Genomic DNA, 16,778 nt, shown 5'->3' on the forward strand with positions numbered 1-16,778 from the left:
AACCTTTGGCCCTGTAAATCCATAGGCTCTATCACCCTTCTGTCTTCTTTCTAGCTGAATAGTAATGCAGGATAGAAAAAAAACCAAACAAAAAATATAGAAGTTGAAGTCAAAAAACATTGCCATTCCTTCATGGAAGGACCTGTCTGGTTGAAGGTTTGGCCCTCAAGGTCTAGAGCAGGTATGTATTTCAGTTGTCCTCTAAGACATTTTTTTTATTAAGACATGCATCACGCACCCAACTGCACTAATTTGCCAGCAAGTAAAATAAATATGTTCCAGCCTTTGATTTAAGCCACATTAGGACAGAGTATTTGTGCTCCAAGATTAAAAAACCAGACTAATTTAAGAGGTCATCCAAGGCATGGATAACTGTATGTAGTTTTAAGTGTGTGTGTGCAGCTCCTACTGCAGGTTGCCAGACCTTAATTTAATCCCACTTCAAAAACTTAATTCCTTCAGTTGGGTAGACAGCTTGCCAGAAGTTTCTCCCCATCCTGCCTTGGACTTTCCATGAAGTAGAAAAATCTCAGAGTAATCAAGGTTTTCTTTGCAGTCTTTTTCTGCCCAATTAAAGCTTTATAAATAAAAGCTTACAAGAAATCCATGTACAAGATGAAAGCAAATCAAATTCAGATAAGCATTTAGCTACATACATCCGGGTAGTATGATGAAGTAGAAAAACAGGCAAATATTCTTTGAATATTTATTTAGACTATTTTCAATACAGTTAGCGAGGTGTAATATTTAAACTATTAGCTTGAAAAACATGCAGGTCTGTGACTCATCTTTGACCATCCATTTCGGTGCATCATGACATGCAGCTCCAGGGTTTTGGGGGGGTTTTGATATATTTAATACACTAGTACCTTCAAGAGCAAGAGTGCACAAAAAGAAACCAAACAAAACATGGATTCTGTCTAGAACCTCAGTTACACCTGAAAATACAAGAATGCTGAAGCTATTATAATGTCAGCAAACCCCCCCACAACCAGTAGCAGCAGTTTCAGTGTAGGATTGGTAAACAAAAGAAAGGCGTGCTCTGCTGCAGCAGCCTCACTTCTTCAGAAACAGAGAGTAAGCTGGAAAAAGGCTCAAATGTAAAAAAATCAATACCCTAGGGAGGTGGCATGCTGCCCCCTGCCTCCCCCAGGCTCCTCCAAAAGCAAGGGATTTTATTTATACTCCTTAACTTTATTTAGACTTCTAGTTTTATTTATACTAGTACATTTGTGGTTCAAGACTGGAAAAGCAGGGGTTCTGTATGCTGGCAGTTTGGAGCCACGCCTGCAGTGCCCTGGCCACCAGACTGACCAGAGCCAGGGGCCTCTGCCAGCTTTTCACACCACTGGAACACACTGTGTGCTCCACCTGCTCTCCACCTAGAGCCACAAACTCCCTGCATTTAAAGCATAACTGTTAGCATTAAAAGGACTCAAGATCTCAAGTTGCAAAAGCTCTATCTATATAGCCTTCAGAGAGCTGTCCTTCCTCAGTTTTAATTACATCTGCCTGACATCTCTTCCCTCTTCATCATAGTCCGTCGGTTCTTGCTCTTATCTCACTGTACTCATTATACTCTGTAAGGACATTATCTACTTGTTCTCATTAAGAATTTATTGAAAAAGTTAAAAAGCATGGAAGGAGACCAAAACATATAGGCAGATATAGCCAGAAACCACAAAGACAGTGCTTCCTCACCTTCCCCGAACAGACTGTGACCCTTCCTACTCCCCTCAGCTGATTTCTTCCCATGCAGATAGAAGAAAAATCTGTCTCCAAGAAAGAAAGAATTTGAAACTAGACTTCCTCCAAGCAGGGTGCTGGAGTAGACTTCCAGAGGTCCCTTCTAGCCAAAATAATTCTGTCACTCTACTTAAGCATCTGATTGAATCCAAAGCTTTTTAAAAGTTTGTTTCAAGAGTATCTGCCAGAGGAAAACACAGAGATGGGGAGTAAAACCAAAAAAACCACAATGAATTTCAAGACAGACGCGTTATGTTTTCTGAACACTGAATAACTTTCTAATAGTGGTACTGTTTGATAGCACTTTTAAATCAGTAGGTTTTAATTAAAGCTAGCATTAAGAGGTAAGCTGACTCGATAGGCAGGCATTCTCCTCAGCAGCAAAACAGAATTATGGTTGTGATCAATTAAAAAAGCTTTTCTTTTCTGCACTGGCCCTTCCTTTTAAAGTAGATTTTTACACATCCAGAATTATACAGATTTGCTCCAAGTAATGGCTTTTGTCAGCCAAGAGCAGCACTGATGTCCTCAGCTTGAGCTGCAGACACACTCAGACACACCCTGCATTGCTGGAAGTCTGTCTGCAATGAGGCTATTGCAAAATGTCAGCATCACGTACTGTTAAACAATCAAAGTTACTCATGTTGGATGGATGCCCTCAAGGAGGTCAAACCCAGAGAAAGTCCCACAAGGCTTGAGGGCTTGAAATAACATAATTTTCCATGCTGAAGATGAAACAAAGCCAAATTGTAACACATTTAATTGTTTAGCCCTGTCTCTTCCAAAGCTGGTCATCTTTTCCACAGTGAGGACATCTCAGATTTAAGCAAGCCATCTGTCCACTGTCTGCTTTTCCCACTGTCTCATTTTGACTGACTGCACATCCACTTGGCCTCTTCTCCAAAGATCCATGCTGTACACAAGCTGGACACATAAGAGGCTTCCCCTTGCAACCACAGAAAGAACTTTGACAAACAAACATTCTGAGTAGAATCACTTCAGTGCTTGAAGAAACTACAGAATAAACTAGGTACTTGAACTCCACAGATCTTTCCTTTCTCTGTCACAACTTATTGCAACATACTGTTTTAAAAATCCCCAGCTAGGCCAAAATGTGGGACAGGAACAATCCCCTTCAATGGCAATGCATGTTCCTAACCTAAAAGGACTCCATTAACACAGACAACTGTTATTAAAAGGCTTTTGCCATCATCACTAATGGCTGACTGTAAATCAGGTTAGACAACTGTCAGGAATGACTGAGGTGAGGTTTATCCCAATAAGGCACGAATGATTGACAGACTCAGTGACCTATTATGAACCTTTCTGGGATTTTGTCTGACATATTTTTTATAAAGTCAAATAACTGGGCCTTAATTCCAGATTACAGGTCTTGGAGGCAGCATGGAGCTGAGCAGGTACACCCTTTCAGCCCAGCTCTGCAGAGACTCTAGCAGCCTCAGCTTCACCAGCCCAACCCTGCACCTGGGAAAATAAATTCAGTCTCTTGGCAGAGCCAATAGCTCATCATGCTGGCAGAGCTATACTGCTTCCACTCCCAAAGGCTTCCATATCAACCCTCCCCTTTAAGTGCACCATGCAATTTTTAAAAATAAATATGTAAATAACCTAAATAATTTACAAAACTACTGCAGTTCTTATATTATCTTAAGGGTGAACATAGATGCAAGAAAACATTCTTATAGGAAGAGCATTGTTTCTCGCATCATATATGATGCAATTATGGTCACAATAGTTTTACAGAAAACTAGACATAAACATAAACTTTAGCTGACCTACTTTCTTCGGCATGAAAAAGTATTTCTGATCAACAATTCTAAATATGCACATCCAGTTACACTGAATGCATGATTTGCATAATACCACCTACCTGCAGCTGCAAAGCACAAAACCATCAAAGCAAACACTGAAGTCACACAACTTGACATTTTTGTAAATGCTGTATCTTCTCAATTCAACTTGCTTTGTGGCTCCTCATGTAGATTTACTTTCTTTGAAATTTGTGGTGAGCTTTGAAATCAGATCTTCTGGAGTTTTAATTGCCTACAGAAAGAAGTAAAAATAAACATTAATACAAATACAACATTCAGAAATATTGTTAGATATTTAAAATTATCTCTCTTGTAAGAAGAGAAACAGAACTCTCTCTTAAAGGTCTAGTGGGGAGTGCATTTTATACTGTCAGATACCCTAGGTACCAATAACCTAGTACTCCTCCCCTGTATTTCAGTACTTCTTTGCAGATGTTGTTCCCTTACATTATACATTGTGCAAGTTAGGATGTGTTTGGAAGTGAGGCCTCAGAGTCCTTTCTGTCAGCTAATACCAAAGTCCCACTGAAGCCTGCCAATGGTACTCACACCCTCAGACGTGTTTATTTTAAGTAATCAGACTTTCTCTGGTGCATATAAACATTTGTTTGCTCAGTTATCTGCTGCTACCTTTATTATAGCATGCAGAAATGTTTCACATGTGCTCTAGCTGGTTGGTGGGTAACTCAAATTTAACTCATTTCTCAATATGACAAACTGAAAACTTTTCAATGCTACTCAACACTAAATATAAACATAAAACTGCTCAGAATCTTTATTTTAACATACTTTGAAACATGATATACCAGGTCAGTTAAACAACTCTAGTGTGGTACGCTAATAAATTTTGCATTTAAATGTTTAGAATCCCATTCTGACCAGAGCATCAGGTACAGCTGATGCCTGCAAGCCTTACAAACATGGAAAATTCTGACCCCAGAATGCATGCTGCAGATTTTGGAGGGGAAGCACTTAAGCAGATCCACAATATCCTCTTCCACTTCTTTTTTATTATTCTATTCTCAGTTATGTAGATGTCTAGAATAAGATTACAGACTAGGAAGGTAAAGAACAGGAATGTTGGTATTGTGCCTTTAGGAGCAGATGACAGATGGCACCTTGGCAACCACTAACACCCATCATAAAGTACTGCAAGAAATTACAAACTTCCATCATGGGACTAAGTGATAGCAAAATGCTGAGTCAGGATCATGTGGCAACATGAATATCATTTAGAAGGTTCTTGCTGCCATGAAAATGGAATGAAAAACAAGGACAAAAGGCCAGATTCTGTTACAGTGTGTGCCATGCTGTGCACCAGCAGAAGCCTGCTCAACCAAAACCTGCACCTAGACCAGCACTTCAAGATCAGCAGCCCTGGGGCTCTGAGGAAACTGGAGAAACTGCTCAGCAGCATTTCTGCATGGCTTATTTGGTGGGGCCAGCACTGCCCTGTGTGCACAGTGCTGCATCTGCACTCTTGAAAGGGCTGCTGGGGCCCAAGGGCAGAACTCCAGCCTCCTGCAGACCCTCCACTCAGCACCCAGCTCCTGGAACCTCCAAGTGGTCTTGGCAGTGCCCCAGATCCCACTGGGAGGTGGGGGGAAACAGGAGCAGCTCTGCAGGATGCTTGAAACACCAGACACACACTCCTGCAGGACAGCAGAGTATGGGGGAGAGCCAGGAGCTGACAGTCTGTCACAACATGGGGGTTCATGCAGCTCCTTTTCAAGTGTCCCACCTAAAATGCACTTTTGGCAAAATGGCAAGACTTGGCAAATACTGAGTATTATTTGGGAAGTCAAATATAAACTGGAATAATTTGCTGCTATTTCTCTAGATGAAAAGAAACCTAACTCTACCTGGTGGTAGTATTTGGTTGCTAGCTCAATTTTTAAATGCTGACATAAATAAAAATTATCAAATAGAGCAAATGATGAGCTTTCTAGTCAGCGTTATCTATAGAAGACCATCATAATGTTCTGCAAGATGTCCTATGTGCAAAGAGGCAATGAAGAAGCATTCTGAAACCCAAGTTACTGATGTACAGCCATTTTACCACCAACAACAAACACAAGAGAAACCAGAAAAAGAGCAACTACAGTACATATGCTAATATACCAAATAAGAAAACCTGAGATATGACTTAGATCACTGTCCCATTAGGAGCCTCTCATTCCTCAGTGACAGTTTTGTAAGGCACCAAGTTGTGTAGAAACAGGCAGCACAGGGAAAGAACTGGAGAGAAAGAAATTATGTTTAGAATCCCATTCTGACCAGAGCATCTAAATATGTTAAAATGTCAAAATGCAATTCAACTTGGATGAAAGTCCTTTTGAAAAAGGTGATTGAAAAGACAGAGAGAACAAATACACATTTCTATCTGTAGGAGTGATTCAATTCCTACCACAACCCATTGACCAATAACATTTCCAAGGTAACTCAGAGCTGCCAGTATATGATTGAAAAGCCCTGAACTTCTACCCTGATTCTGCCAGTTCATGAAGGGTGAATAATGAAGACTTAAATGAAAATTTGGAAGAGCTTTCTAAAGAGTGAGCTCACTTGCTTGAAGACTCACAAACTTAAAATGCAGGGCAAATATCAAACAACATGAAAAGGTGACAAACTAACAGTGAGTTTCATGAATTTAGGATGAATGATACCCAAACTGTCAGCTCCACAGCTGCAATTTAAAAGACAGACAAAACTGCTACTAATAACCCATTTAAGACTAAATCTACTAAGCAGGCAATTTGTCAATATTTTACAAAATATGATCACGTGTGGCCGGAATCAGCTACTAAGCTGCTATTAAGTGACCATCTGACAGTACCAAACAAACCAAAAACAACAGCAACAAAAAAGTGAGAAAATTAAGTTGTGGTGCAAAATCCGCCAGATTTTGCTTCAGTGAGAGACCTTCTGTCACTGAAAAAATGTGAAACCTGCAAACTAGGAAAAGCCAGTCCACAAAATAGGAAGCTATTTCCCTTGAAACAGGAGAAGAAAGCTGTGCAAAAGGATAAGGAACCTAAACTATTTACCCAAGAAGTAAACACAACTGCTAGCCAACTTGACATCCAGAAGAAATTTCCAAGAGAATCATCTTTTCCTTTGGGGTATATCTGGGTGGCTATTTTTGTAAATGAGATCACGAAAGGGCATATTAAAAGTATAACCAAAAAATCCTGATGTGGAAGAGAAGAGAAGACATGAGTTTTGGGTTTATTAAATGTTTTCATGCCAATGCTTTTTACTACAACAAGCTACAAGGAAGGCTGGCAAAAGAGGGCATCTGAATCAAAACCATTCAAGACTATGGGGTCATTTTAACTGAAATCTGCTGTTGTAAAGGCCATTTGTCCTAGTAAAAGTGAGGGTCTAAAAAGCACAAAGACCCTATTTTATTGAGAAATACATATCTGCAGATCAAATCAGGAATACATGTTGCTGGGAACATCAGGAATAACCTGACTACTACTAGCTTTTATTAGGTATGAAAGAAGACTGGGGAAATGGAAGGGGAGGAAACACATTTTGAAGTACATAAGGACAAGCAGAGGAGAAAGCATGAGGTTTGAATTTGGTTTCAGCTAGGAGCCTCTGGTGCCCATGAGAATTTTGATGCATAAAGCTTAGCTAGAACCCAGTGAAAAGCATGGTGCTTTTGAAAGATACCAAAGTGCTGCCTGGAAGGACAGATCTCATTGCTATGCTAAGCTAGAGGACAACAAATGTTGTCCTTAATTCAGTGGTACTTAAAGCAATCTACATTTGTTAGAGCCAGCAGCAGAGGAAACACAAATCACTTGAGTACACTACTGTTTTCTCTCTGCCTTTCACATACATAAATAGTTTTCTTTGTAAAAATCTGCTACTCATCTTCCTCAGAACTTCAGTCTTTGGATTTTTTAAAGCTAGGCTTTGAACTAAAAAGTCACCTTTAATACTACAACAACATGGAAGAATTCACAGGCTAGAAGCATGATGCTTACTCCTAAAAAAAAAACATCTTTCCCTATGGATTTTTCAGTTCTTACTGACAGGCACTCCCAGACCATAAGGCTCTGTGGTCTATGTCACTCAGAAATTATATTCTGCACTGTTCTGCCACTAGCAGAAATGTCTCCACCCCCACATGGGCCTAATGCTCTCTGGAGAGGGGATGGGACTCTGCTCTGAAGTGCTTGAAGAACTAGAAATGAAAATGAACAAGTGTAGTACACCCTGGGTTAGGTTCAGGCTTCAGGACATTAGAGCACCTTTCTACTCAGCCAAGTCCCTATTATGCAGCAGTCTTCTTGAAATCAGCAGTCTCCTTAGCTTCAACTTTTACACACTTTTCTTCTCTGGGTAAATTTATTTTTGCTTACTTCTTCAAAGCTTCTCTGCCCAGTCCAACCTGCAGGCAGCCAGAGCCACAGATTCTAGGGTGTTTCTGTTTCCCATTAAACGCTTCTCTAGCATAGGAATTTGCCACATTTCTCACTGAATTGGGATCTTGTTTTATTTACCCCTTTTACTTCAGTTCCCTGAAGCCCTTTCCCCAACAGCTACCATCTGTTTCATTAATCAGCACCTGCCTTTCCCATACAAGTTCTTCCCCTGCCTTAACTCTACCCTTCTTGTTGTCTAAACTTTTCCTTTACTGCCTGAAGAATAACTTCCACTTCCTCTCTGCCTTATCAGCATTGACTGGTAATTCCCTCCTCTTTCCACATGTGGTGCCAGAGGTTGCACAGCTCTCTACAACACTGCTAACAAACACTTCTCTACCAAAGCAAGCCAAAATTCCTCCTCCTCTCAAGTCACATCACAAGTCCCAACAAAGTGAATGGGGATACTTGAGTGAAGCCAGCAGGATCTGTCCCTTTGTGTTGTTTTGCCATAGCAACGTGAACCCAAGTTTCTAGGCCATCCAAGGCCGCCTTCACAGCCAAAGCTTTTTCACTTTTTGTTTGCTTGTTTTGCGCATGGCAACCATTTCACTCATTTAACCGGTTTTTCTTCCACTTGTCCAAGCTGCTTCCCTGTGAGAACGCCGTGAATACATGCATGCCCTGTGTAAGTAAATAAGGCAAACATTTGTAATCAAGTACACCCAATCTCAAGTGAAATAATCCCACAAATAGTTAACTATATATGAGCAGTTCTATAAACTTAGGAACAGTAAAAGGGCTTGCTTATAACCCAACTCCTATTAAAAATGCTTTTCTGAAGACTTATTAGGTGACATTTATCATGTCAATTCTGCACAATTTGCACACATACAGGCAGCAAAGCTGATTAGTAGGATTAGCAAATGTTCACGTGGAATCAAAAATTTGTCTGTATTTTTAAATGTCTATGTCCAAGACATCTACACAAAGTCCCACAAGTTCATTCAGAACTCAAAATAGTAACTTATTCATAAACTATAAAGGGACAGATTCTGGTTTAGAAACAACAAAGTGGTTTCATTTTCAGGGAATATATGAATAGCAATAAAACTAAAAACCCTGCTATATCATAAAGTCCAGGGAAAAAGTAACTCTGATGTCCTGCAGTTCACATGCTGCTGTGCTTGTAATGGGACATTTCAACAAGTCACAGTTAAAGGCTATGGGAACTGGAAGAGTGCCAAATGAAGTTGGTTTATGCCATTTAGTAATGTGCCCCTCTATTCCATGTGATTTTTGTTTTAGTGTTTTGTTTATTTATTTTCTTATTAATGTATTACAATGTAGCCTGCCAAATTACAGGAACAAAAATATAAACAAATAAATCCAATAAAAATGTGAAACTATTCCACCTATTTAGTAATAGTGTACTGGAGGGGGATTTTGTTACCTGGTGCGTATTTTGCCCACAGCTGGAATGAAAGCGGATGGGGGTGTCTATTCTCAGTATCATTTCTTAACCAACTTCCCCTTCAGCTTCACAACTTTCCCTTTTTTAATCACCTGATTTTATTGCTGTCAACTTAGATGACACCAGACATTGCAAGTTTTGGGTGAAGAATCACTGCATAATACAGCACAAAAGTAAGAGACAGTTTACAGAAACAGGACCAAAATATCATTCTGTTATATATTCCCAGGACTTCCCTTCCCCCAAACACAGGGAGGTATGCAGCTAAATCTTCCTAGGCTGAGGGCAAGGTTTTGCTTACCAAGTGTAAACAAGAGAACAGTCTCTTAAAGGATCAGGATGCAGGAGGGTTTCAATGCATGGAAGGGAAGGAAGTGCATTGGGGCATCTTTGAGCAGAAGGAGTACACAAGGCTTCCACAAGGAGCAGACTAGAACAGATTGCTTTTTCACAACAGCAGAAATTCCTAGAGGTTACTGAACCTCTACAGGAGGAGGCACAGATGGCACTGCAGACAGAGTTTAACAAGACCAACACCCCACACGTAATCTGAGTACCAAATCAGAATTTTTTCCTTTATCATAGAGCCTTCAGGCACTTCCGACATCAGGACATCTCTAAAAGGAGTGGAGAAAACAAGAGGGCAGGGATGCTGTACAGCTCTTGTAAAGTAATGGCTCAAGCAATCTGCAATCTCATACCAGCTCCAGCTGTGTATTTTCTGTGCAGCTCACAGCTACTCTATTCTTTCACAGGCAAAAGGAGCCACAACAGGACCTCACCTGGGCCACAGCAGCACCTCCTTAACACCTGCCTGGAAAGACAACACTATTTTAGGCATTCTGCTTCCACCTTCTAGTTAGAAGATGGACAAGAAATCTCATTGATCTTACCAGGGAACACCAACAGCACAATTATATGCCATCTTTCTGATACACATTAAGGAAGCAGAACAAAGCAAAAAAGCAGAGATAACTAGAAACATACATACATAAAAACATGGCAACTCAAGAAATCTCAAATGTACATTTAAATAAAACTCAAGTTCCCAATTAACCAGTAATATCTCACCACAACTAACAGGAACTAAGCTCATGTTTTTTAAATGGGACTTGCTGCTTCTAAGAAGTTTACCCTAAAACAAAAACAATAGAAATAGGAATCTTCACTCTAAGCAAGATCATCCTAACTTGCATGAAAAAAACATCTCTACAGCCTTTCGTTCTCACAGTTAAATTTCTTTGGACTAATTACCAACTTTTTTATTGTTTCTAATTGGAAACAGAATAGGTTTCCTGGCACTGGACTATCTTACTCTTCACAAACACAGTAGCAGCCAACAACTTCACACAAATTTAATTTATCTTAAGTTTTACTTGGCTGGGTTTCTAATTGTGCACCTCAACTAAACAGATAACAGCTCTAATGTACCTATCAAGACAGATATAACCCTAGGGAGGGCATCTCTGCGGAACTGAAGCCACAGCAGGATGGAAAGTTACCAACAATTCAGCAAGGCTTCTTCCACACAGGGTAAAAGATTTCAGCAAATTGCTGTTAATGAATGCTTGGCACTGTTATTTTTTTTCAAGACTGAACTGCAAAACCATAGGATTGCATCTAGAAATATTTTACCTAGAACCTTCCGACCAGGAAAAAAAAAACTAAATCCATCAGTGGTGGATTTAAAATCTTGGAATGACTTGTACACAGAAAAGTAGTTTTGAAACCATGACCTATAAATACCAGCAACTGTCTGGGTTAATTGTGAGAAACCCACAAAGAGTATGATGAAAAGCAAGACTACAGCATTAAACAAGTTCACTGTATAAGGATGCAATCCTCTTTGGGAAGGGTAAAACAAACACAAAAGACCATCAGTAAATAAATGAACAGGATTGAAAAATCAGTGCTTCTCATTACAGGGGAATTAGATGAAGTGATACAAACCAGCCCACCTCACTGCCATGGGCCATTACATACTACAAGAAGTAAATTAACAGGCTGAAATATTAACTACTAGGTATTTTAAAGTTAACTGCATGCATTATCAGACCCACATTTTGGACAAAACGCCAAACAGAACAACAAAAGAAGTGTGTCTTTTGGTCCCTAGAATAAGGTAAACTCCAACAGGCAGGCAGATTAGTAGATTATTTGTTCAGGTTGCTATACAAGAACGCAAGATAAACACACCAAAAGTTATCTGTTAGCTACTAGACTTTCAGCTGCACATCTTACAGACAGGAAACTTCTCCCACACAAATAGGGAAGTCCTTAAAAGGACACACAGTTAAAAGAAGGAGTCAAAGGGAGCTTCCCTTTGTGTAGGGGTATCTACCCTCTCACTTTCTGTCAAATAAATGGTGTCACTCCATTTGTTGAGCAGAAAAATCTATTCATGTTGGAACAAAATTTTTTTCATAAAATTTTTTATTTAGAAGCACTTTATTGGGGATTTGCTTCAGTCAAGGTATGAATCACTAGCATGTTCCACTCAGAATGAGTGGAGAACACTCCCATAAAGTCGTTACCATTCAGAATTTTCTTCAATCATTTTACATTAAATGTATAAATGACAACTGTAAAAAAATTTTTGGGCACAGGTTTGGAGAGAAGGAAGACCACAACAAATTCCAGTAGTCATATAAATAATTTGTCAGAAGGATCTTTCTGTCAGAAGGAAATTATCATCTATATGATCATCACTGGAGTGAACCAAATCACCAGATCTACAAGTATTTCGAAACAGTGGTGATTTTAGCAGCTGGAGAGAGGAACTAATCCATCACAGAATACAAGCTATACACACTGGAGGAGTGACTTGGTTCATTAATGCAGTAGTTTTATTACAAGAAAAGGCTCTCTTCAAACACCGTAACAGCTGCTTTGGAAAGCAGAACAGAATTTTGTTTCACTCAAATCATTGTAAAAAACAATGCATCACATGTGTGATAAAATACTACCATAGTTCTTAATCACACAGGGTCAAATGCAGCTACAGTCTAACAACTTACTTGTCAAATGTAAGGCAAAAGAGGACATATCAGTCTTCAGTCCACCTCCAGCTTCTTGGCAAAGAAACACATGAATTCAGCAAATTTATACTACACAGTAAGCTCACTGGATACTTTGGGATTTTTTTATTGTCCCTGACTCACACAATATAGCTCACCAATTTCCAACAGAAAATGTCTGTGCTTACAAAGGAGAATCCGAGAATAAATGAATTGCCACTATTCTTCAGAATCACTAACACCACCTTATGTATCACAGCCCCTATTGCCTTCTGTGCAGAAAAACAACCTCTACACAGCAGCTCTTTAATTAAATTGTTTCAGACCAAAGACCTCTAGATAAGCTGCTCTCCTGCAATCTAAACGGGTCTCTTGCAAGGTCACAACAGAAATCATCTAAAAGAGAGGCCCTTTCCAGCTGACTCTCAAAATTTTATAACATCTTACAGCAGGATAGAAGAAAAAAAAATCTGAATTTGGCCAACTGGTGTACTGAAATTAGACTGATTATTACAGAGAAGTGCTAAACATAATGCAATTAAATTTGTTAATAATAAGCAGGTTACACTCATTTTGAAGTACTACTCACAGGATGAAGATGAAATTGTTTTCACATTTTCCTCAAAAACACCATTCACTTCATTATAGAAACATCAGAAACTAGCATACTTTCCATGACATAATTATTTCTAAGTACAAATAAACAGTTATTAACTTAAAATGCAATATATGAAATGTTCTCTGCTGAACTCAACAAATATGACTATTTCAATAATCAAGATCAAAAAGGAAGTTCTTCTTTAAAGACATTTATTTTGTGATACTTGAAATTAAAAAATATGGAATATAAATTAAATGGCAGCTATAAAGTCCCTCTTTCCATGATTTCCAGAGATAACTGAAATCTGGTTAATCTCTTTCATTTTGGCTACCACAGAGTTAATTGTTGCTGTAAGCACAAGAAATGCTGCTCTATTGGATGAATGCCAGCACATAAAAATGCAAATCCACAGTGATGGATAAAGCAATTCCAACTGCACTACTTTTTGCTAGTACATTTTTATGGCAAAACATGCTTGTATTCATGAAGTGGCTAGAAACTAGCATACCACTGTTAATCACCACAAATATTACTGCTATAGAAGTAATGCCTATTTATAATATACAAATATTTTGTGGAACTAGATCAAAAGCAACGTGCTTTAATCTCAGAAAATACTATCTGGAATACAGATTGCAAATATCTTTCCGATCTATATCCCAGATAATATTTTCTGAGATTCACATAAATGGCCCAAGACTTGATAATTCATGTCTTTAATTTTCACACAATATTATTGGAGGTATCAAAGAAAAGAATTGTAAGATAAATTAGGCAAAGATTTACCACTATTTTCAAATCACATTAAAGCAGAAATTTCAGTTTGGCTTTACAAAGTACACTTTCAGCATCTCAGAGAACCATCTGGAGAGAAAGTTTTGGGATTCCATGAAAACAACAGAAGATGAAGATTGCCAATGGAACTTAACATACATCTTTTTGTACCTTTAGTAGCAGGCAGCATCATGTAATGCTCTTAGAGAACAATGCATGGCCATTGAAATATGCATATACTTTATATACATTTATATCTCTATATTTTATACCTCACTGTGCAATTAGTGCCATTCCAGAACCAGAGCTTAAATATCTTGCTTTAAACCTGACCTGGGACTGTTAATTTTGGTTGAACTCTATCGTGTCTGTACTTGGTCTAACACCTAATGCTGGTGGAATATACAATTGTTATCACTCACAGGCAGCAAACTGGCTACACTGTACCAAATGCTCCTTGGCATGTTTTCATCCCACCATCAGTGAAAGGTGGCTTAACCCCAAGTAGAAGCAGCAAGATTCTTCAATTTACTGCAGATGAGAGGCTGTTCTCCAGCTCTTACTGAGGAGTACCTGACACCCTGCAAATTCCCATTCAGCCATCTGTTTGTGCATCCACACCTTCAGTATTTGCCATTTGGCTGCACCAGACTTCACAGACCAGAGAGCAATATGAATTGGTGCAAGCCATCCACATAACCTTTTTTGGCAACAGCCTTTACATTCAGTATTCCTGGTACAAAAGACCTAATCATTATGCCAATATGAACCAAAAAGGAAAACAATTATTGCTCTGTGCTGGGACCATCAGCTGATCTCCACAGTAATAAGCTAGTAATGACTTCCTAAAACCTAACAGAATATCTAAAAATATTTTCTCTTATGGAAATCCTAAATACTAGAAATAGTTTCTTGTGAAAATACAACTGCTTTGCAAGTCAACTTGAGCTCTCAAGATGTCTACATACAATCATATGTGATCTAGTAAGAGCTTCATTATGAAAGTTTTTTGTCTAGTTAATTATTTGAAACTTTGCAGAATTACTCAAAATATCATTTCTTGGGTTTAATTCACTTCAAACATCTTCAAAGAGAAATTTCACTCACATAAACCTGTAGTATTTTTGCAAGCCAATCATGGCTAATAGGACAAAAATTGCATTCAGAAGAATGGGAGATCTGCCTGCTAGAGGAAATTTATAAATGAGTATTTGAAAATAATGTGTTTATTTCAATGTATGTGGGTGTTCCAAGTAAATTAGCATTCACCTTCTAAAGAAATACTATCAAAAGTACAGGCCCAACGTTTTAATAAATTCCAACTGTGGTAGGAGGAGAGACTTTATAGACAGCAAGTTTTGTGTTCCCCCTGCTGGTTTAGCAATTGACTTCCCAATACTGTTCCTATGGTAGGCATCAAGATGCTGGGGTATGAAAATATGTTTTGCATGCCAGGAACAACAACTAAAAGTTACTTTTTAAAAGAACACACACCCTTGGTGGATATCATTTACACACGTTGACTAGATGAGGCTCTGGACACACAAAACATGCATCAAAATCAACAACGAAACATTATCTCCCCAGGGACAGAAAGCATGTCAAGAGAGAAAAATGTGAAGTGTCACTTTAAACTTGAAAAGGTTGAACTGCAGCAAACAATTGGGGGAAGCAAGTTTCAGAGTAAAGGACTCTTCACTGAAGGAAGCCAATGACCTGCCCCCCCTCCAACACACGTCCCTCCCTTCCTCCCCCAGCCCAGCACCAGGTCAGCATTCGAGGAGCAGCTCCTCCTCAGCTGGAACTCAAGCCCTGTAAGCTTTCATGGGTTAAACTGAGCTCTTCAAATGAATAAGCATCTTCCATTAACATTTACTAACACTCTTGTTGGGAATACTTTGACAGGATACCTGTGCAGGGCCAATTAAAAACCCAGCTACCAACTCACACTGTAGCAGGCATTCATGGAAAAAAGCATGCACTGTAAGGGAAATAAAGTAATCTTCATAAGTAGCAATAAACAGATTTTGTCTTGGGAAGACATTTCATTTGCACATGTAAAGTCTTCCATGTATGAGACTACAATAGTATCAGTCCTGTGGGTTATCATGAGACAAACCTAATTGATGCCACAGTTAGTGAGCAGGCAGGTCTCTCACTTTGGGTTTTCTCTCCATTGGGGGTCTAATATCACCCTGTTTCACCTCACCAAACAAAAAATACATAAACTTAGATCAGTATAAATACAGACCCAGACAGAAAACCTTTTTGTTAGAACAAAATCATGGCACTTGTATGTCCAAGTGTCTCTTTAAGAACTTATAAACGCTACCAAAAATACTCTGTAAAAAATGAACTGTGCTAATAAACATACATTAGAGAAGAAAATAATAAATGATAGCAAATCAATTTTAACAGCTATACCTTAATATAACTGAGATAAGTAGATTTAGATCTGGTTACATCCACAGCAAGTGGAAAAGGCATAACTACACACGCACACTACACCTGAAGAAGTCCTTTCTTGTGAAAGGGAGAAGGATCACATCCTGTGCGGTTTGACACCCATGACTTTGGAACTGCAAGGGCACTTGCAACTGGGGAAAGCTCGCGTTTAAAAAGTTACTTAATTTACATCTAACATTGAAGCCACATTCTTGTTACTACTAGGAGAGCCGTACTCAGAAGCCTGCAGTGACCTGACTCCAGTGCATCCCCTGCAAAATCTGTAGCAGTAATTCCCACATGTCAAGTCCTCAGTGAAATGGCACTTAAGGGGCATTATACTGGTCCTTGTATTATTGTCACTTACACTAAACTCATAATCTGCTTGTGCATTGCCGAGTTCTCACCTGGCCTCATGAAGGGTACGAGGACACGGTCGCTCACAGCAGAGCGAGCCTCCGCAAGCATTTCGCTCTCTGCCCGCAGCGCACCCAGCACGTACCGGACACA

The 16,778-nt window shown here is 39.1% G+C and overlaps 1 protein-coding gene across 1 annotated transcript in view; it reads right to left on the bottom strand.

Moving 5' to 3' along the window:
* Window positions 1-3,805, bottom strand: part of TGFBR3 (transforming growth factor beta receptor 3) — a 96,682-nt gene extending 92,877 nt beyond the window's left edge. Inside the window, exon 1 of the mRNA XM_005422123.2 lies at window positions 3,638-3,805. Coding sequence (XP_005422180.2) covers window positions 3,638-3,695 — 58 coding nt within the window. The 5' untranslated portion in view covers window positions 3,696-3,805. The remainder of the gene's footprint in view (window positions 1-3,637) is intronic.
* Window positions 3,806-16,778: the final 12,973 nt, after the last annotated feature.

This window comes from Geospiza fortis, unplaced genomic scaffold (genome assembly GCF_000277835.1).
Source record: "Geospiza fortis unplaced genomic scaffold, GeoFor_1.0 scaffold403, whole genome shotgun sequence".
Taxonomy (NCBI): Eukaryota; Metazoa; Chordata; class Aves; order Passeriformes; family Thraupidae; genus Geospiza; species Geospiza fortis.